The sequence below is a fragment of the Homalodisca vitripennis genome, chromosome 3, assembly GCF_021130785.1.
Source record: "Homalodisca vitripennis isolate AUS2020 chromosome 3, UT_GWSS_2.1, whole genome shotgun sequence".
Taxonomy (NCBI): Eukaryota; Metazoa; Arthropoda; class Insecta; order Hemiptera; family Cicadellidae; genus Homalodisca; species Homalodisca vitripennis.
Genome location: NC_060209.1, coordinates 162,771,243 through 162,794,358, shown reverse-complemented (window position 1 = coordinate 162,794,358; position 23,116 = coordinate 162,771,243). Strand labels below are relative to the sequence as shown.

Here is a 23,116-nt window from a genome sequence, read left to right as displayed (position 1 = left end):
CAGGTTCAGAGTGTTTGAAAAACCTATTCAAATATCTCCAGATTCAGTGAATAAAATTGTTTTTTCACAATTTTTTAAGGAAGTTGTCAACTCACACATATTTGGCTAGGGGCGCTGTGGATACTGAAGATTACAATCTCGGTCATTTTCTTCCCGGTTCCTGGAGACAAGAGACTATTGGCCTACCGAGTGTCATACGCATAGGAAGTCATCAGCAAAATAAGAAGGCAAAGCAAAAAAGGGACGCCTACAAAAGATACTTTGTTACTTGCTCGTCAATGAGTTGTTCACACAGCGTCAGTGCAAGGCAGGCTGTGGTAGGTACCGTTTTCGAGTGGTGGGGGCTCAGGTTGTCTACTCTTCGTGCAAGTCGACCTGCCAGGTAGGTTGACAGGCAACTTGCCTGTGATTTACAAGCGTGGTCGTCCACACGGGGTAGGTTGCCTCAGGTTGCCTGCTCCAAGTAACCTGCCCACCTACTGGCCTCGTGTAAACGCGGCTTTAGGGATAGGGATATGTAATGATTCACAATTTAAATAACAAAAAAATTACTGATTTATTGGTTTAACACTTAACTATCTACAAAGAGCATGAGGTGAAAAGTTTATTGCGCAGCAGCCACCAGAGCCTCACCAACTTCGACAGCAATCTGAGCCTCTGCCTTTGCCACATCTGTAGAGGCTGAAGCCAGCTCACTCTGGGCCTTGCTGAGCACTTCTCGAGCTGCAGAGGCATCCAAGTCCTCCACTGGGTGGGCCTCCTCGGCCAGAACTTGTACAGACGAGTCATCATTGATGGTTACCTGTTTGTACATCACAGTAATTGGATTAATTCTTTTGACCTCATTACATTTTATCAGCAGAAACTGATCCTTTAAGAAGTATGTAATATATCTTTAAAATAAGTAGTCAAAAAAGAGAAGGAGCCACATAGGTTTTTAATAGGCTGAAGGGCAGAAAAGTTAAGAATCATTAAAGGGAGCCAGAAAGATTCATCTGATGGAGTAAATGATAAAGTTACGTAAGTCACAATAAACACTGATACTTAAACCACTACTACCAGCTTCTTCAGAGCAGGTAAGAAAGTATACAAAGTTAACACAAGCTGGGTTTTACTACTGGGAGAGTTGCTGTTAACTGGGGTTGTTGTACTAAACATCTAAGTTTGTAGCAAGGAAGTGATCTGACTGTTATGTTTTCTTGTTTTTTGTGCTTATTGTGTTAAAGTAATTTAGGGTCTTTCAAAACTAGTGGGTTTCTTTTCTAAATCTTATTTGTTGGAATGTGTTTTAAAATTATGTTAGTTGAAGCAGAGCTGTCCATTAAACTGTATGCTACTCTAAGAATATTTTCCATTTTATAAGGTCCTGAGAATTTTGTTAAAAACTTTGGATCATCATTGTCAAATTTATATTGATTTGTTACAACTGATAGTGATTTAGTATTCAGTTTGTTGTTTACAAGTTTGTGAGGAGAACCTCTGTTAAAAATGCTAATAATAAATCATCAATATATTTTTTCCAAACTGATAATTTTTCTCTTCACTGCATACATTTTTTGCTATTTTTGCTAAACTCTTTGGAATGGCTTTTTTGGGACAGATGACAACTGTCATAATATAGGTATGGAAATGTGTTAGTGTTCTTGATATTGGTTTTATTAATCAACTTTTGATTTTCAATTTATATATATATATATATATATATCCAGAAACTTCACAATTGAGTCAGATCTCCCATGTAAACTTTAGGTTGCAGAAAGCGTTCAGTAATTATAAAATATTTTATAAATGTTCATTACTATATGTCCATATCATGAAGATATCATCAATCTAATGTTTCAAAAATACAGGTTTGTATTATTCGTTATCTAGAAGATCACGTTCAAGCATGCCGATGACAGATTAGCATAATAAGGAGCCATTCTTGTTCACTTGACTGTCCTTTTTTGCTGTAGATAAAAGTTATTTTTAAACCTAAAACAATTCATAGTTTAAATTAAATTTATTAAAGTTAAATAAAATCAAACAACAGTAGTGTATTTTTGGGGCGATATTGTTTTTTAGTTTTAGATATTTTTACGGGTTATTCAGAAAATGATCTCAAACTTTATTGTACCTTATCATTTAAATATTCAAAAATTAAAAACACTTTATAAAAAAACTAAAAAGCATTTTGATGCATATTAATTATATCTTTAAAATCTATCATTCACAATTCTACAGCTAAAAATTAAAGTGTTTAAAGTTTAACATTCTTCTTATGGGGTAATTTTACTACAGCCGAGTCTTACACATATTGTAAACTTAAGCCTATATCAAGATGTATGGATTTTTCCACAAACTTCTATCTCAATGTTTGTAAATCCTACATTTTTAAAAGATTTTTTTGAACTTTTGAGGTTAGACTGTTTTGACTCTATTTCTTAATCTTTTAACCTAATTCCCAATTCTGATCTCTGTTAATTTTAATAACTTACTAGATGTAAAAATAGATTTGTGTACTTTAAGATTTTTGCTCTGAGAAGGGATTTTTGATTAAAATTCTAAAGTACCCAGGTATTTAAGAACATTGGGTATTTTACATCCATGCTAACATACATAACACAATTATGGAATTTCTACTCCCTCAGTTGATCTAAGCAAACCATTAGTAATGTTGAGATATCACTATTTATTACTGTGAATTATGGGTATAATTTTACCAGTACTCCATTTAGATGAATCTTGTTGGTTCCCTATGTTTGTATTAGTATTGTCATAAGCACTCTAATCATGCTAGTTGATACACGGATTTGAGTAGTTCCACCTCTTGATTATTTTTCAACCTTAATACAATCGCTCATATATAGCACATCATATTGATAATGTATTATTTGGTATAATTTTGTAGCAAGTAAATTGTGTTAGTCATACTTGTCAAGCATGTGCTTTAGTTTATTGTCATTAAACTTTTCTTGTCATGAAATGGAAAAACGACATCCCTTTTTAGTATTTTCATGCTCAGAAACACTTTTTTTTACACGCTGTATGGGGTTACAGCCCACAATACAGTTGTATGAAGGGAAGGTGCTCCATCTACTACATATCCCATTTTTGGGAAGTCCATAAAGTAGCTAGCACAGCTTGTTTTGTGCAATATTCACCATCACTAATTTTTTCAAGTATTTTATTGCATAGCTGCATACTATAGTCACAACTGACTTGTGAAGAACAAGAATATTTCGAATGAGTAAACGTGTTGTGTTGCTCTGTCCATCTATCCTGGGCCTTTCATACGAATTAAAAATTATTCTTCATATGTAACATATTTGATCTTATTACCCGCATGTTTTAATTTAAATTAATGTGTTTTGAGTAACTTAATATTTTTAAATTTTCTACTTATTGTCGGAATTTTTGAATGGATAATGTTTCCGATCAACCAATGTGAAGGACATACAGTATCTAATACTTCTGTAACAATTAAGTTCTATATTTTTATAATAACGATTTACCATTAAATTCACTCTATGCACACATTTGTTTCTTGTTTATATACTTAATTGAAATCAATTTGATTTATGAACTTATAACATTTCTAGTACTTACAGTTCCACTAGAGACGAAAACTCGTTTGGCAGTTCCATCTTGTTCGTAAACAGTGACAACACCAGGTTTCAATACAGCAAGGGTAGGTACATGCTTGGGCAGGATACCAAACGATCCACTGAAAGAGGGAACGTCCACCTGTTTTACATTTGCTGCATTGTAGAATACCTGAAAATTAAAAACTGTAATCAATACCGTATCATACAAGAGAACAAAATAAGTAAACAGAATAGTACAAACTAGTTCCTGTTTTAGAATCCATTAATAAATTCATGAACCATCTATTATTATACAGTACTATATTCTCATAGTAATTTGAACTCGAACTGAGACACTAATTGGTTACTATACAATTTCCTTTAATAACAAAATCATTAAGATATGTTGCAGTAACATACAATTTGTGGAGTTATTTGTAAAATAATGAATGTCGAATGGTATAGTCAAGGTTCATTGTTTCATGAGGGAGAATTCGTTAAGCGTGTAGAAAGTTTGGTCTTGTAGCCAACACCGTAGGGTTTCCTTCATGAGCCTCTGGGTTGTGGTCTTACAGATATTGTTTCAGATGTAGTAGCAGTTTTTGAATAATTTTAACCCAGAATATGATGGCTCTTTTCCAAGTAAGGTTGTTCTGTGGACTGATAGTGTAATCTTCAGCCTGACTGGTTAAGTGGCTTTGCAGGTTCCTTGGTTTAGGATGGTCTTTAGTTATACAGTACAGGATTGGGATAATGTTTACATTAGCCATGTTAGCTGTAGCAATCTAAAACAGATTTTATAAATTTTTTAAAATAGTACGTTTTCATTTTCAAAAAGAATTTTTAGGTGGTTGTGATCAATAATTCCACAATAACTGATATTTTTTAAATTTTATTAGGTTGTATCTTAAATAGTCCATCAATCTTGGGGACTGAGGGGAATCGGGATTTCTTGGTGAGGGGGATAACATACTAAGGAGTCATTAGTAGAGGGGATAATCAGGATATCAATATTCACCCAAAAAACATTCAACAGATTTTAGAGGCGGAGTAGGGCTACCCAATTATTTAGTACTTTTCCTTCTTTTTTTCATAATTTTTGCCACAATTTCTACCTCTTTTTCTTTTTCCTCTATGCTTCTAGTCTTGTTTCTCATTTTAGTTTTTTTTTTTTTGCAACAGTTTCTATCTCCATAGATTATTGTTTTTTCCTCTGTGCTCTTGATGTTATTTATCAATACACATCTTATTTACACTTCTCATTATTAAATTATTTTTCCTGTTTCGTGATAGGTCAGATTTAGATGTGTTGTACATTTTAAAATAAAGACGGTCTTTGTGTTTTGTCTCACCATTAGCCATTTCTTATGTAAGTTATGTTGTGTTTGTGTGATAGTCATTAATCTACTAGAACAATTGATTTACATTCTAAAAGTGAAGAAAATGATGTGTAGTGGGTGCTCTATCAAGTTTTTCATTGTGTTTGAAGGACGTTCTGATATTGCGTAGCTTTTAGTTCCATATGGGATTGTGCATTCCTTTTCTTTGTGCAGACAATGTGGTGGCTATTGTCCTCTATATCATCCTCTTCATTAGCCCTCCTCTATATTAAAAGTGCGGGATGGCGTCAAAAAACCAAAACCAGGGACCACGAGCATTTTGGTTTAGGTATTCTCACGTGATCTGAGCTTGAGTTTAGGTACTATTTTGAGATGCTTATCTTTTTTTGCTAGAAGTGCGGGGTGGTGCCGAAGGCCGCACTAATGCCCAAGAGCATTTTGGATCAGTACTATTCCGATTTAATTTTATTTATTACTTAGGCTTTCTTCCATTTTATATCTATTGTATTACACTCTTCTGTACCTTTATTTCTTTTTATTTCAAATTGAAATTTTGTGAACTGGCTAAAATAAACAATTACTATGTATTGTTTCCAGAATGTAAGTTGATGTTATTGTGAGTATTTACCAGTCTTTCCTACACAAGACTCAAGTCATCTTCAAGTTTTTCTTTTGAAGATGTTCTTGTAGGTCTATTTAGGTACTAGTTCTGCCAGTATTCTTACTGCTCTTTTTTGTACTACTAGGACTCTGTGATGATTACCTTCTGAAGAACTACACCAAACAGTTATTCTGTAGCGTAGGTGGTTTTGATTAATGCATGGTATACAGTTCCTGTGGCCTCTTGAGTGCTGGTTACCTTTATTCTTTTTAATGCAGACAACGCTGAGTTAAGCTTTAGCCAGAGACTGTCTAAATGATTTTTCCAGTGCAAATTCTCATTAATTGTAATATCTAAATTTTTAATTACATCAACTGCTTGGAGGCCGGGAGGTCAGTTAAGAGTGCCTTTTTGCTACCCAGTGACATTTGTTATGTTTTTATTTCAAACAATGTCATTTTAATTGTATACTCCTGATCTATGTTGAGAGTTAAATATGTGTTAATTTCTAGTTGTTTAGTATTCCTATTGGCTGTAAATAGAATAGTCTCATCTGCACACATGATCACTTTACAGTATTCTCTTAGGTGTTACAGAAACTCATTTATGAATAAATACAGAGGGTCAATTGGACAAGAGAATACCCACATCGCTGTAATCCTAAGGATCTATTATGACATACAGAATATTGTACTAAAGTAACTCTCTTTCTAAGAAACTAACCTCATTTAATAAATTTAAAAAAAGTAAAAGACTTACTTTATTGGCTGCAGCAAAGGTAAAAGACATTTCATCAGCATAGCCTCTCTGCTGAGTGACAGCAGCCCTTGTGGCTAGGAGCCTGGCAGCTGCTCGAGAAGTACGAACGAGGGAAGCAGCCATCTACACAAAACACAGATGAGGTTATTTTCAACAAATTGATACGTTTCTTAATAAAACAACTACGATAACCCTTGTAAACTTATTATTATTCAAGCACATGATTTCAACAGTGGTGTCATCACCAATAACTGTCGAATCAACAATTATGAGGTAACATGTACCTATTACTATCTGTAAAAAATACCACAGAATTAGTTTTAATATATTATTAATTGTATTAAATAACTTTACAAGACCAGTGGATCAAAGCTATGAAATGGAAAGACAGCTTCCTTAGTGACCATACTGTTCATTTTAATGACATTTGGTTCTGTTTCTTAGACTGCATTTATATAGAAGAAGTCCGTCAATCAATAAAGATTCAGAACAATTTCAAATCATCTGAGCTGCTGGGTTAACCAACGCTATTAAAAAAGTACGTAAAGTTAGTACACGCCAAATAAAATTAAGGACATTTTTTAATCTGTAAATTTTTCAACGTCTATAGCGACGAAAAGCAAAAAAAACTTGTGGAAAATTGGTTTTAAAAACTGTAACTTTTAAGCAAAAATATTTTTAAACCTTTAACTGGTATGTTTGAGATACATCATCATGGAACACTAGTGTTGTGAACAGCCATGAGGCTTTCACGATGATAGGTGGTAAGTATATTATTTTATTTACTTTTTATTCAGGGAGCCTTATTTAAGTCAGAAACAAGTAAGAGATCGCTGTCCTGTTAGTGCTGTAATCTTGACAAACCACATGTATCGTAATCATATGAGTTTAGGAGTATTTGTGTTGTTTCACTTAGTGTTGTGTGATGTTTATTTTTTTATAGTTGATTAAATGAAGACAGAACAATGATTGAATTATACATTTTATATTTTCAAACCCCAATTGACAAACAAAATATTTAAATGAATGATTTCATTAAGATTAATGAATAGTTTGCTCCAAAAATAATAGATTTTCAATAACCTGGTCAGTAGTATATAAAAACCCACTAAACACAGGAACATTTTTCAGTGCTAGGAGATCTCAGAACAAAAATTAAGAAGTAAAACATGGTATTATCAGAGAACATAACTTCTCTTGTTATAATGCTTGACTTTGACATGTTTTGTCGCTTGTTATCTGTACTGCATAAAAATATATTATATTTTAAGTAAAGCTAAAATCTAAATGTTCACAAGCTGGTCCATACAGAAGATTCCAGGATTTAAATTGATAAGCTTTATGATATTATTCATATCATTCTTAACTACATTAAATTTGTGTCCTGGTTTATGTTTTTTAAGCATGCTTGAATATTCTGTTAAAAATTACTTGGTTTAAAATGTTTTGGCTAACAATGTTAGGCTATATAAAAAATTTACTTAACCAAATTGGTTCAAATATTTATCTAGTCACCTGGTTGTTAACTCTCTACTGGCCAGCAACTCATTTTGAGCCACTGCATCATCTTCGCTTCTGTGATGTATTTAACCATCAAAGTCGGCAAAAATTATATCTATGATTTCCCAACAAACTAAACTATCCCAAAAAAAGTATTGAAATTTCTCATAAACATCATCACTTGACTTTAGCAACTTATAAAGTAGCCAAATAGTTAGCAAGTTACGAAAAGGGTAAAAAGCTACCTACATTTTCAAGTATCCAAAAGGATTTTTGTTTTAAGAGAATAAAACTTATATCTAAAAAGAGCAGCTCATTCTAATGTATGTGGTTTCCTATCTATCTATACATTTTATTAGACGTATACAAAATTGGTTGACTGCACATGTGTTTCTACAAGCGACTCAGATCTAGTAATTTTGTTTTTGACAAATAAAAACTGTTTGGATATATTTTTTTAGGGCGAAACTAGATGAAAAAGAAATGCAATATTTGTGTGTTGTTACTGTCAACATCAGCTGTTGCCCGGGCTGACAACACCAATTGAAAAGATACATATTATTGTACAGAGAATTTATCTGTGTAAATATTGGAAGTTACTTGCAGATTTATATTTTTGTGTGTGTTCTTTATTATGACTACTTTTTAAACTAAAATGTGACAATTATTATTAGAAAATCATAGCTATTGTGTTTTATTTTGTTTTTATATATATATATATATATATATATATATTTATATATAAAATATAACATAAAATATATAAATATATCCTATAAAAATTAATAGGAAAAGCGATAACTATTAATTGTAATTTAAGCGATTTCGCTTTAAAAAGTATAAATTCCCATGAATTTTCTAGAAATATATTTTTATTTTAATATATATTTCAGTTTTTGAGTTTGATTTATCCACATAGTTATCGCTTTTCCTATTAATTTTAATAGGATATATTTTATGTTATATTATATATATCACCAATGTCCATGTGATAATTGTGCGATAAAATAAAACAAACACAAACAAACTCTTTTATATGTTTATAAATAATATTATTGATTGAATAAAACATGAGAAAAATGAATGAGGTAAAATGTTATAAAAATCAACAACAATTTCATTCTCTATCAAAGTTCTAATGAAACTGGTTCTATCAATTAATTATCTGAGAAAACAGCATTCTCTCTCTCTGAAAGCTGCATTTTTTCCTTGTAAGAAAAATTTTCCCATTAATGCTCATTGCGATTAAAGCTCTTAATAACACTTTAACCATAGCTTATACATAATAAACATAATTAGCTTTTTTATTTTTATACTGTTGTTTACTTTAGCATTCCCACTTTCTACTTTAAATTAAAAATAAAATATTTGGAAATATTTTTATATGTTTTTTGATCTGGACTTAACTTTTTTGTTGGAAATAAACATTTGTTTTTCTTTTGTGTATTTAAGATCAAAGAATTAAGTCAATATCATATTAAGTTTTAATTTCCTTATTGTTTATTAAAACTTTAATGTACTAAATAGTATGGCAATATTGGCATACCAATTAGAAATTCAATTAGAAATTGAAAAGCTGAAAAAACAGTGTATTTATAAAAATAGGCGGTTTTTGTATATTTTAGACTAGGATGTTTAAACATGAGATCCTGGGAGTAATTACTTGTTTGAAGTGCTTGGATTTTAATTGCTTGAATTTTTAATAATGGTTTAGAATCGAAATCCATTTAGTTTTTATAAATTCCCAGGATACTGTTTATATAGGAAATTAATGTATTGAATGACCATTCTTGGATTAAAATGTATGAATTTACTTAGTTAACTAGGATTTAAGATTCTTAGTGTTAATTCAAAATCTAAAAATTTGCATAAATTCCCAATTTTTGGGAATCCTCCTGGGTTAAAGAGATATTCCTGGCAATATTCCCTTTTCATAAATTCCCTCCCACTGGGAATATTCCCGGTCACATCACTAGGGATACTGTTGTTTCAGAAACAGCTGGGCTGAATTATTTGTTCTGATAATAATTTGACGAGACAGTATAGGCCATTTTGTGCAAGCAATGAGACATACATTAACAATGGTAATATTAATATATACTATGCAATGTTATTACGCAATATAAGTAGGCTAAGATTAAGTTATTGTAAATATGTTACTAGTACAACCAAAGTTAAACATAACCTTTACAAGCACTTACATGATCTGAGCTTGAATTTGGGTACTATCTTGAGGGATGTTTTTCTTATTTAGCCAGAAGTGTGGGTGGCGCCACTGAAGCCTGCACTGATGGCCAGGGGCATTTCTGATCAGTACTTTCCCTGATCTTGGATCACGTCCTAATTCTTACGTTGGATGATCTGGGTTGGGAAAATTTTGATCAGAAATGCCCCTTGCAATCAGTGTGGACTTCAGTGGTCACCCCACACTTCTGGTGAAAAAAGAAAAACATCCCTTAAGATAGTACCCGAATTCAAGCTCAGATCACGTGAGTGCTTGTTAAGGTTATCTTCAACTTATTATATTTATAATACGTACGTATGTCAAAGAAATATATGCATTTTATACTACAGAAAATAATGCAACTTTCTTTACACTAAGTTTGGGCAGTTACAATTACAACAGGATAAACAAACATGTCTGACAGCACTTAAATCATTCTAGGCTAATTGATGATTCGATATTATTGATCTCTCGAGTATTGGAAGCTTATTATACTGCAGCCATTTGTTGTGGAAATGAAAGTAATCTATGATACTAGGCTATTTTAAATTGTTAAAAAATGGTTTTAGATCATTTTAGGTAATGCATGTAAGGTAAATATAAACAAAATAAGTAAATGTAACATAATACTTGAAATTTGTGTGCGATAATTCAGGCCATAAAAAATAGAATAATTGGGTAGGGTACGATAAGCGGACCCGGTTTTTATATAAAAATTGGCAAACGATATTATTTAATAATAACCATTGATATAATAAATCGATACTGATTAATTATTTTGAACAATTAACTTAAATAATCTATACCTTTAGCTATAAACACTTTCAAATAATACTCCTAATGTAATATTTTAATTTTATATAAGTAACATTTGATTATTAAAAATGGCAGTCAATTTTAGAAAACTACACGACATTGCTTTGAAAGATGATAAGCCATGTTTTTCGTGACTTCAACATGTTGGACACGTACTACCGAAAAACCCATTATGTGAAATTTGTGGGAAAGAAACAACTGTAACTGTGAGAGGAGAAAATATGGTCGTCTTCAGTTTTCCTAATTTTGGTTATAATAATTTATTTGTTTGATCACTGTAAATATTAAATTCATATTTTAATTTAAAACATATGATTGTTATTGAGGACTACAGATGCTTTATATCGATTGATAGTCTAGGATTTGAGATGCGAATATTAGGTATCGATGATTACATTCTTCGATATAAAAAAGCGGGTCCGCTTATCGTACCCTACCCGAATAATTAACTATCCTAGTATTAGGCCTACCAAACTGTCAAAATTTAGTCTAGAGACCACAATGATTTGGAAGGAGTCTAGTCCAAACCGTTAATTAAAACTAGTTGGTGAAAGTCCTTACTAATAAAACCTACTAGGCTACAAATTATTGCTTAGTATAAAATTATTCAGCTTTTCAAATAGCCTAGCCTATATTCGGTTTTTGACTTTAAGGTTAATACAAACTTTATTTAGAGACCTATAAATAGAATGCTTAGCTTTTTCACACAAAATAAAAACTGATAATCAAATTGATGATTACTATATATAATTATGTTTAAGGATACAAGGTTTAAAATTATTTATATATTTCTCACCTCTCTAAAATAATTGCTGAAGTGAGGACAACTAAAGAGTCAAGAAGAAAATTTGTCCTCTGCTGAGAAATGCTGCCAACATTAAATGTTTGTAAGATGAACAATTTTTAAGAAAATAGATTACATACTATATAATACAATAATTTTCAGTTCGTCTAAAGACAGGCATTGTTGGGTAGAAGCAGATGTGGAATAAAAGCCTCAACACCTCTGTATTTTTTCTCTGTATTTAGAATAAAAGCGATTGTTAATTTTTTACAAAGTCACTTAAGAAACACAGAAATTATTTTATAGCCTTGCACAAATTGAAAATCCCGTTTTTCTATAGTATTTTAAATTTGTGAAAGTGGTAACTAAAATTTATTTATTATAAAGAGGAAACTGTTTTTAAACTTGTATTTATCATTTATAATATATTTAATAAGATATGACAAATAAGTAAATATGATACATTAAACAAATAATGACTGATTAGCATTCAGGGACCTTAAACAACATAGAGAACTTAAGAGCCAGCTGTATTTAAAATGATCTGTAGTATAGATACACTACAGATCAATGTAACCCCTCGTGTAGTACTGCCCCATAAATTTTCAGTCTATAAATTATAAGATATGTCTCAATTACATTTATAAGTACATAATCAAAACGCACGCATATATATATATATATATATATATATATATATATATATATATATGAATTTGAACGTTGACCAAAAACTAAATAACACACCTACATTAATAGGAGTCATATTAAAATTTACCTTGTTTATTTCTACTTTATTCTATTAGCAATAACTTCCAGTTTTTATATCGATAACAATGAGAAAAATATAGTTTTTTGGTGCTGTTCAACCAAACTGCAAATTTGAAAATTCATAACTCGGAAACTTGTGATTAAAAAAAGACCGGATGTCTAAACAAAATATATGCAAGAGTACTATAATTGAATATGTAATTTTAGAATAGTATGGAAATAAAGTTATTATTAAATTACCATCTTAACTTTTATTCTTGACCGGATAGTCCACAAAATTTGGCAATTGTCATGTATGGAGCTTTTAGCCATTATCTCGTGTGTGTCGTTTTCTAAACCACTATATAAAATATTGAATTAATAATAAAGATTAAATTAAGCAGGTTTCGTTAATTTACCATAACCGGCAAACTGCTCTTTTAAATTAAGGCGCGAATCTGCCCTATATCTACTGAAAGTACCGGGTACAGGCCACAAAAATAGCAAGACCTAACCTCACTTTCGTAATCGTTGCGTAATGGCGAAATATTTAGCGTTTCGAACTAAAATTGAGATATAAATTGAGTGATATGTATTTCGTAGATTAAATTAGTTATAAAGTTTGAATTTATATATTTAAATATAATTAATTTCAAAGTTCCAACATAAATGTTATTTTGATTCCAAATAGACAATTAAGCGATCGATCATTTTGAAATAGTCGATCTCTTGGGAGGGGGGTAGATCCCGTTCGTCCCCTACGTCGTCGTTACGCCCCTGTGATATACATAAAGTTCTGCCTTGCTATTCAATGCCAAGAATCAATAATGTCGATCTTGTTTAGCTCTTCTATTTGAAAACCTAGGTAGTGTGCAATTTTGGAATCATCTCATGTTTTCAAAAGTATGTTTAGTGTTAATAGAGAGAGATTAGATAATATTCAGATAAAAGCTGACAGAGTTTTAAGTTATAATAAAATCTCACTATGCCGTAAGACTACTACTGGCACAATAGGCGTATTGTACTCTGATTTAAATTTGAAATCACTAGTAATTCGTTGTAATCGTTCTAACTCGGGCTCCACATTAGGCTCGGATACTATATACAAAGTATACATTGCTTTGTATTTTATAGTTACAAACGGAACTAGGTTCAACATTTTTTTGGAGCTGATCCGAAGTACTGTAGATTATCGATAACTTACAAGAAGTGACTTTATTGCGAAACATGTAATATGAGGAGCGCGCAAGCAAAACCAAACAATTGCAAAAAATTTAAAAATATCAGGTAAACAGTGGCTACCACTAATGTTTAATATTGGAATCCACTTTTAAACTCCAATTTGAGCAAAACCAAACATTTCCTATTAATTTTGTATGAACAAAATCACAAACCCATGCAAAAGCAAACTTGTGTCTCTGTGTAACTCCAGCAGAAACAAAACATGTCATTTCAGCCAATCAGGACCTCTTATTTTGGTCACGTGACAATGTCATCATTCAGACTTCACTATTAGTTTTGATTAGTGGATTGCCTGAACTCTTCTGGAGGGAAGAAACTTGGATAAATGTAGCTCTCTCTCTCTCTCTCTCTCTCTCTCTCTCTCTCCTCTCTCTCTCTCTCTCTCTCTCTCTCTCTCTCTCTCTCTCTCTCTCCCTCTCTCACCTCTCAACAATTTTTAAGAACTGTTTTTTGATTAGTTCTTTTAATATTCATTTAACTTCATTTCGTTTTCTAATGGAATCAATCATTTCTATAAATTCTTTAGTTAATTCTTTATTGATAAAGATATCTTTTTTTGGAATTATATCTAATCTATATCAATCTAAATTCAGAAAAAAGGAGCTACTGATCGGTGTTTATGAAGCATGACTGGAATGGGTCTTTAGCAATTCGTCAGTTTACTATCCATCAAGGTATGGAGTTGGCGAGAAACCCTAAATCGATTCTTTAGCTCTCTAGACCATTGGAAGGAAATTATGACTATTGATAAGATTAGGATTTGATATTAGTTCATCTTCGATAAATATTTATTTTTAAATAGGCCTATAATGTAACTCACAATACTTTTAAATAATCAAATTAATACACTGTTGCTCACTTTTGTGAATGAATTACCAGATATTCAGATATTCTGTTACTTTGTTGTCAGAGTTGTTTTTTACAAGTAGATGGGTATTATTTCGACCTCTAGATCTAATCCTATAAAATAAATTATTACATTACAAATTCAAAAGAAACAAGTAAATGAGAAGTAGTTTTTGCAAAGGATCTGACAAAACTCTTGGAATCAGACAAAACAAACTTTAATAGAATCTCGCGCCAAACATAAAACATAGCCTACTAAATGTAGTTGAAATGTCTGGTTTATAGCTTTACTGAACTGTCCAGATCTCATTATAGATACAGTTTTGTTCTTATTTTACGATTTTTCAAACGTAATTCTATAGAAACTATTTTTATGCTAATCAAGGTTAATAAATTTCTAGTATCATGTAACTAACTCTTTTCTACTAGTAGTTCTTTAGCCCAGAAATCTTTTGATCTGATGGAGGCTAAGATTACTTAAATCCTAAAAAAGATCAGGTTGTGCCTTCTTGGGTAGGGTAGTGTAGGAGTTCCCAAATAAAACAGTAATTTTCCTAACCATCACACTTATTAGGCAAGTGAGATTATGATTTTGAGCACATAATAATGATTTTAAACCAACGGTTAGAGAAAATGAATACGAGTACAAACTGACAGTCTAATAAGTTTGTAAAGTTATTCCAATTAATTTATAAACATGGTTGATATTGTCGAATAAATTGAATACTAAATATTACAAGAGTAAAGAGCCAATTTGGAGCCAATATATATATATATATATATATATATATATATATATATATATATATATATGTATATTTATAATTTAATCCTAGCTTCGGTGGAGGTTAAAATTAGATGGGCTAAAAATTAAGAGGGCTAAAAGTATCAATCGGTAAATTGTTCTCAGGCCATTTTTTTTTTAGTTTGACACACTATTATCCAGCTGTCAAGCACATCGAGTAATGGCTATATTGCCGTCAGACAACTAGATAACATTACTGAAAATCACCAATTTAGGCCAGATAGTCATTCTATATACAAATTGTGTAACGTTGATTAAACTTATTTACGTGCCTGAAAGTTGGTATTAAATATATCAAGGTAATAAAAAAATTATCGTTCATATTTTTAACGCTTTTGCAACTCGGCTAATGATCGATTCTCTCATAAGCGATATGCTTATTCCTGTATTGGTTTCAAAAAGAACAAGATTTTATGGAACCAATGATAATTGGCTTTCTATCCCTGAAATTGAATTACCATGTTGTTGAAGTTATCTCAAGCTTGATCTTGATCACGAATTTGCTCTTGTTATAAAAAAAAATAATATACACATGAATAACTTAATTTTTAACATAAAGGAACATTTCTAAACATTTTGGGTTAAAAGAGTAAGTGAAGAGTAGGTCACTACAGACTTTTTATAATACACAATTTATATAAAGTAACTTATTTATAGGTACCTGTAATTTGATTTCCTTTCTGAATCAATAACACGTTTACACAGTTTTTGCTTTAAATTCCATATGTGTTGTGCCTGTATGAGAAGTGATACAGGTGATATTGCCTATTTTAGCAATGTCAGTTGTTAGTCACTAGAACATATTTATTTGACTTCAAACAAAATAAATAATACCATACATTTTTTATCACTTGATATCTATAAAAACATCGAAACAAAATTTTTGAGACTTTAAGTCTTGTAACTTTGTTATTTTAAACAGAAGGTTTCTTCATTAACAGAACTAATAATGCCATCATTATCACAAGATATGATTGATAACAGTTAAGTAATACAGTTGATGACAAGGGATAAAGTAATACTGATGTAGTTCTCAGAACCACATCTAGCACCAAAGAAATCAATAGCTGGTACTTTATTCATCAATTGGCAAATGGGTTGGCTATTCTGCTGAGGTGAAATTTAAATTATTGTCATCCATAAATTGAAGTATGTTATTGCTCTTTGGTTAACAAATCTGGAACACTACGCTGTCAGAAATCGAGGATATGGAACACCTCGGTGAACAGTAATCTTTATGTATCTGGTAAATGATTTGATGTCTCATCATATATTCGATTATAATGTTAGTGTCTTGAATTGATTGTGCTGACAATAATAGCAGTTATTGCAATTATTGTGGAGCGTATACAGTTTAAAATGTATTTTAATTAATATACTATTTCCTCTGTTTTTTTTATCAAGACGATTTGTGTTAAATATAATAAAATCAGGAACTTTTAAAATAATATCTTAAGTGAGTTTCAGATAAGCTATCGTCAAGATAATGAAAGTATTTATTTATTGAGTTTGTTGTAACACGAATTTCTCAAACTAAAAATCCTTATTTGACTCTTAAAATTAAAATTTTTATCTTAAATTGTCCTTTTAATTTAGAGAGGATTTGTTAAAAGAGTAGATTAAACAACGCCAGTAGATCCCTGTTTTTCATGGAGAAAATGATAATTAACCGGCACTCACTGTGGAGCTGATGAGTGGTACATTCACCCACTAAAAACTGCCAAACACAGCTTTTGTTAATCTCAGGGCTGCTTTTCGTATTGCTTAAGGAAGATGCCTACCGAATCTTACTCCAAAGAGTACACAAGCAACCTACAGTAATTCGTTCCATCAGGTTAAGTAAAGTAAAGTAAAGATGTCTTGTTTTACCAGGCGAAGTTAGGGCTAAGAAGCCCTCTCTAACACTTAACTTGGGGGCCAACGGCTTAAAGATGACTTCCTAACCATCACCAATGGCCGGGCAGGCGGGATGCTTGCAAGGACAGCATCGGTCAGCGGTCACCCATATAAGCAGTAGCACGCTCGACGTTGCTTGATCTGGTTATCTTGCGATAACCGTTGTAACTGCTGCACTGTGCCATTGGCAACAGGTTGGTAAACACCGATGTTCGTTATCTTTTTAATGGTTTTGTGGTGTTCAGAACTCTTTCTACGTAATATTTAAGGTGTCCTACTGCCCCTTTCCGAACCATTGACCGTTTGGTTCCTCTCATCTGCTGCGCCAGAAACATGTTCCCAAAACGCACACACCGAGAAGCTTCCTGGCTATCCAGTTCTCGATATTTTCCAGTTTGCTCGGATTTGGACCTCTGTGCCCATTGTCTGTCTGGTGACAATGACGATTTCGACCATTTTAGTTGATAGAGTTGGCCTTCTAGGCCACCACTCTTATCATGATTAAATATTGAGCAATCACTGCCCCCCTTCTACAGAGCACGTGATAAAACTGCGGAAGAAATCTCACGAGGCAGGTTCACTCAACATTTCCATAAGGGTAATTTAGTCGCATGCAATAAACTCCAAGATCGAGACCCGAGTTGCACTTGCGTATTATTCTTTTGGCGTGGCTCGTCAGCCACTGGATATTTAAGCCATTCCTGAATTAGCTGTGAAACTTTCTCAAGAGGTAGGCAAAAATGTTACGGTGGCTTCGTAAGGTGATTAGCATGTCGGCTTACGTAAGCCATTCCTGAGGTAACTGAAACATTATCAAGAAGTAAGCAGGAATGTTATAGTGGCTTCGTAAGGTGATCAGCATGTCGGCTTAATTAAGCCATTCCTGAGGTAACTGAAACATTATCAAGAAGTAAGCAGGAATGTTATAGTGGCTTCGTAAGGTGATCAGGATGTCGAATCACCTGGGTGAATTAACGAAATATTGCAAGTTCGCGTAGCCAGCATGACTAGCCGGCGCGAGCGATTATTTTCGCGCTGAGGAGCTCTGAAGGCACATAGTAGGTCTACTTGCGCCGTTGGCCAATAGTACAATGTCCAACGCAAAAAATAGTACTGGCGGACTGAGAGTACACCACATACCTCGTCTTATTATGCAAATCTTAGATTCAACAGCCGCTCGATGAGGTTTTCTGCAAGTTTTCATCATAAATAAAGATTGTAAGCAGACAGAGTTTCCAGCAACCTTCCTTCTGGTGCTGACTATGGGCGAGGCTTTCCGGAAAATATTATTGGTAGCGTTACAAACTTTTATAACATCTGTGTAAACAAAATTCATATTTTGATATTTGGAAGTGCCAAAACAAAGATTGTTATCCGCTATTTTGCTATATAAAAGTTAAATACTTACAAATTAAATTATTTTTGAAATGTGCTTCTGGGTCAAGGCAGATATAAAATTCTATCGTAAAACACATGTACAAGGTAATATCTTTAGTGGGTTTGAAACTAAAGCTGTAAAACAAAATGTACTCAGACAGATTGCAAACTAAGCTCTTTTAAAGTTTATAAATAATAAATGTGTTGTTTGTTTTAACCCAAGGAAGAAACCACTAAAAAGAAACCAAAGAACCTGCAAGCACCGTATATCAAGAGATACAGATTTACACATGGTACACCCTAGGGCCAGAACACAACTGTCTCTGCTCTAAGTTTTCTCTCCAAACTCGGTTTCCTCCGTGTCCTACTTATTATTCGCAAAAGGAATAAACAAATAATATACTTAACTTTTCTTCATAAAACCATACGAAAGTAATATTTAAACTTATTGCTAACGGAATTAAATAAATCCGTTTAGAGTAACTTCTTAAGTTAAAGTATTTTAGTATTGGTTTGACAATACTGACATAATTCCAGATCCTCAATTTTCACATATCGCGAGCCTCGTGACTTAATTTCTAATTGACTAATGTGTTTGTCATTTCATGAAATATGATCTGTTATACATAGAGAAACAAGAAACCGCATGCAAACTAAATGGATAGCGTAATAATACAATAATTAAAACACGCCGATTTGCTTCAGATCTCACAAATACATTTCTTCCCACAAGTACTGAATAATGTTTTTAGGCTGCATAGTATTAAGGTAGGGAGGTCGGGTCCCTACCTGCGCCATTTAAGTTGTATTAATCTGATGTATTTTTTATATGTAACTAATAAAGATCATTAAAAGATTTTAGTTTTTCTTATAATTGCCTTTTGCAAATGAGCATATAGCCTGTATATGTCTTAAAAATAATCTGTACATTTCTTCAAAAAAGTCGTAGCATTTTTCTAAAAGTATAACTTTTATAGATTACTGAAAACTTTATAAATACATCCATGAGCGTTTCCTGGGCTTATATTAAAGGAACATGTATTAGGAAAAACAAAACTGCAATACCTTGTCTAGTTTTTGAGAAAATTTACCTTTTGCGGGGAAAACATAAATTTAGGATAATCAATCAACAAACATCTCTTTCACACCCAACACCAAGCTATATAAATGTATAAACTATCCTCAATAGTGGCCAGAGGCATAAGAAGGGTTATCTGTATCCTTTACCTTTTCAAGTTTATCCTTTAATCTTGTCTTAACCAAATAAGTCTGTCTTCTCATATTCTTGAAAATGTCTTTCCGCCTTTTTGATATACGTTTCATCCAGCACCCCTATGAACTTGACGCAGTTCTTGGAGATAGTCTATGTCCAATTTAGCTAGAAGGCAACACTTGACAATTTCCCTTTATTGAATAATACTATGGCCTTTTTTTTAAGTTTGTTTTTGACGATGGAAGGGTTGTGAAGGAAACACGATTTTACAGGACATTTTCCATCGTTCAAAGATTTTTAAAAATCATTACATTACGTTTCGAGATTTGCAAATCTCATCTCTTCCTCGGGTGAATATCTAACATAACACATAATTACAATCTAAGTTAAAATAAACAAATCGTACCAGAGCGTTATGATACGCATAAGTCAGGAATCACAACCACCATGTTGTGTGTCAATTGCATTACTCTAAAACACAACACTAATTATTAAAACTGAACTGCAAAATACAGGTCACAATAGGTCTGTATTCGCCAACCAACCAACTAGGACCTAAACTCACACCCAATCTCATAAACACCCAGTTAAAATGTTGTCTTCAACCACATTGTTGATTTCAGTATCCTCGACCAAATTATATTGTTTAGTGACTTGCGCAGGTTTTGAGTCCTACCGGTGGGGCTGGTTGGATCTTTAAAATAGGTTTAATATAATTCATCTTCAGGTGAATGGAAATGTTTATAGAAATGCCACAGAACAGTGGCAATTATAGCAGCACGCCCAGTCACTCGTAGGTATTTTAAATGTATTTTATTTTACTAAAATACTATAACGAGTAAACAAAACAAATAAGTGCAATATATAATCAATAATAAATAAATTATGATACCATAAGGTAACTCCCGACAATGAGTTACACTCTCGGTACGGATGGAGGGATATCTGTATTGTCAAACTGAAGTACTTATGGGTTTGATTTGTCATGCAAATCTATGACTAGAAGGTCTTGTTCTAGATATTTGAATTACATGAATCTCGGTCCACTATTCATGATAAGTTTCGGAATATGATTGATATGCTGAATAGAAAAATTTAGAAAATGATGTGTTTATTTACGCATTCCATTATTAACACCATTTTACAAAACTTTAAAGATTTTAATAAATAGTTAACAGGGATTTCTAAAATGTAACCTTGTATACCTTGAAATTTATCTGAAATTCGTACCTGATTGACACACACTCTTCCCAATGGTTTCTGGTAAAATCAATCCTTTGTTCTTTAATAATTTCCATATTTGATAACATCTTCATCTTTTATAATACAAATGGGCTTCAACAGTATTTTTTAGACAAATCTTATTTTTAAACAATGGAGTGAAGGAGTTAATAATTAGCAGTTAAAATTTAAATTTGAATATTCATGACATTATTTGTTTAACAAGACAAAAATGGGCTCAATTAAGTATAAAACGCATTCATTGAAATGTACTTCATATATCGTGCGGGGAGACAGACATACGGAGGTGAACCCTATTCAGAACCCCAAGTGATAGTCTTCGCTAGCGCTCAGCCAATAAGTATTACTATAATGTAGAACAATGGAGGAAAGTGTTGATCCAGTACGATCGTAAGTTCAGCTCCATTTCACCTTCCACTTAGTGCAGCGTCTGAAGCCTAATGCTATGACAAATTTGACTCCTGGAATCTGGAATCAACATCCATCTGAAGAGATCTAAAACAGTCAGCGACGAAGAAGCTCAAAACGGACTCTCTACATCGCTTCCAAATCAGAGACACCTAGACTACAAACAGATTTAAACTAGTTGAAGTGGTGTTACACTTCTTTGGAATATAAAAGAAAGTTCATGCAGTGTGCTACATAATTATATTTTTTTATACCGTTACGATAAACTCAGGCCTATATCAAATATTTTATGTAAATATTAAAGTAATTTAATTTCAAGTTACTTAAAACAAAACACCGATAGTGGTAAAAATGTACATTTATAGATGGTATTGCTTGTATACCATTGTCTACAGCCGAGATATGCGTGTCATGAGTCATCAATCCATATAAGAGCCAAGGTCAAGGGTTGGCCGTGTCAATATTACAGAGGTCCCAGTCATTCAATAGACCTGTAATCCTTGAATAACTCAGGAGTAGCCGTCACGGATATCCCGCTTCTCACTTACACTTCACAACGTCCGTACCTCACGCCGCTAACTTATTGATCAAACTTGGCACCGCCATCTTGGTTGATGTCAGACCAATAGTGTAAACAAAACAATTTCGACAATGACAGACAAGAAGGAAGATAAAGTTTACTCTTAATAAATTGATGTGTGTTCGATTCCACTTTTTTGATAAATATTTCTTATTTTGTCTTCTCTTACAACTGGTTGACCGGTTTAAAGTTTGCTAGTAACCCAATAGTTGTCACACTAGTAACGAATCGTAACTGTTAACGTTTTGTCACAAAGAGTTTTACCACTTGTCAACAACTAATAGCGGCCTGCCATTGCACATTCGTGCTTTTAGATTTCACAACTTTTAGGGTTTAGCGATTTTGGGTCTAAAAATATTGGACCTCTTACTGTAGAGCCGGTGAAATAGTCCTTGAACGTGATATCCTGTTTCTATAATTCAGTACAGGGATCAATACAACATATTTTCTTACTGGTAAAAAAAAACTTAAAATAATGGTGGAGTCCTTTAGTACATAATATGGAGAAAATGGACAGAATGAGTCGCCGAGATGTAACCTTATTCCGATTTACATAACCTACCTCACACAATGCTAGTGCACAGTGGGAAACGGCAATCTAGCAGGACAAAAGCTTTAAATAATACACAAAGGTTATTAAACGCATTTTTATGGATTTTTTGGTTTAGATAATACTATTCTAATACCTTTTTAATGTTATAAACGGTAAACTGCTTTTATTAATAGGTATTTATAATAAAATAATGAAAAAAAACAACGCTCTTTTATACAAAATAAAAGTCTAACTTAACACCAAACTAATTCAGTTAAAGTTAGCCAAATACCAACCTTGTTGGTTGAATTTATACGGTTTACAATGACATATTTAAATAATTAATATTTTTTACCGTATTCATGGAATCAATATGATAGTACCATAATTCAAATCTGGTAATTACAAAAGAAGTCGAACAGTCTTCTACCTCAGCAACTTTACTCAATCATCAAATTCCATTTCCGAGGACGCATTTTCTGACATGAAATTAAAGCAATTAATTGGAGCATTCAGTTCATTGTCCAAATCAATTTTATGATTCACACGCCGACTAACTTTTCTTCTGTTACGTGATATGTGAGATATAAGTGGGTCTGATGAAAATAGCAGGCCATGGAACAAGTCAGTTAATT

At 32.4% G+C, this 23,116-nt stretch overlaps 1 protein-coding gene across 1 annotated transcript; it reads right to left on the bottom strand.

Moving 5' to 3' along the window:
• Positions 1 to 537: 537 nt before the first annotated feature.
• LOC124357715 (ATP synthase subunit delta, mitochondrial) lies at positions 538 to 11,758 on the bottom strand. Its single transcript, XM_046809724.1, has 4 exons — positions 11,603 to 11,758; positions 6,267 to 6,389; positions 3,589 to 3,756; positions 538 to 802 (listed from the first exon to the last, which is right to left on the bottom strand). Exons 2-4 carry the CDS (start codon positions 6,387 to 6,389, stop codon positions 605 to 607), a joined length of 489 nt encoding a protein of 162 aa, XP_046665680.1. The 5' UTR covers positions 11,603 to 11,758; the 3' UTR covers positions 538 to 604.
• Positions 11,759 to 23,116: the final 11,358 nt, after the last annotated feature.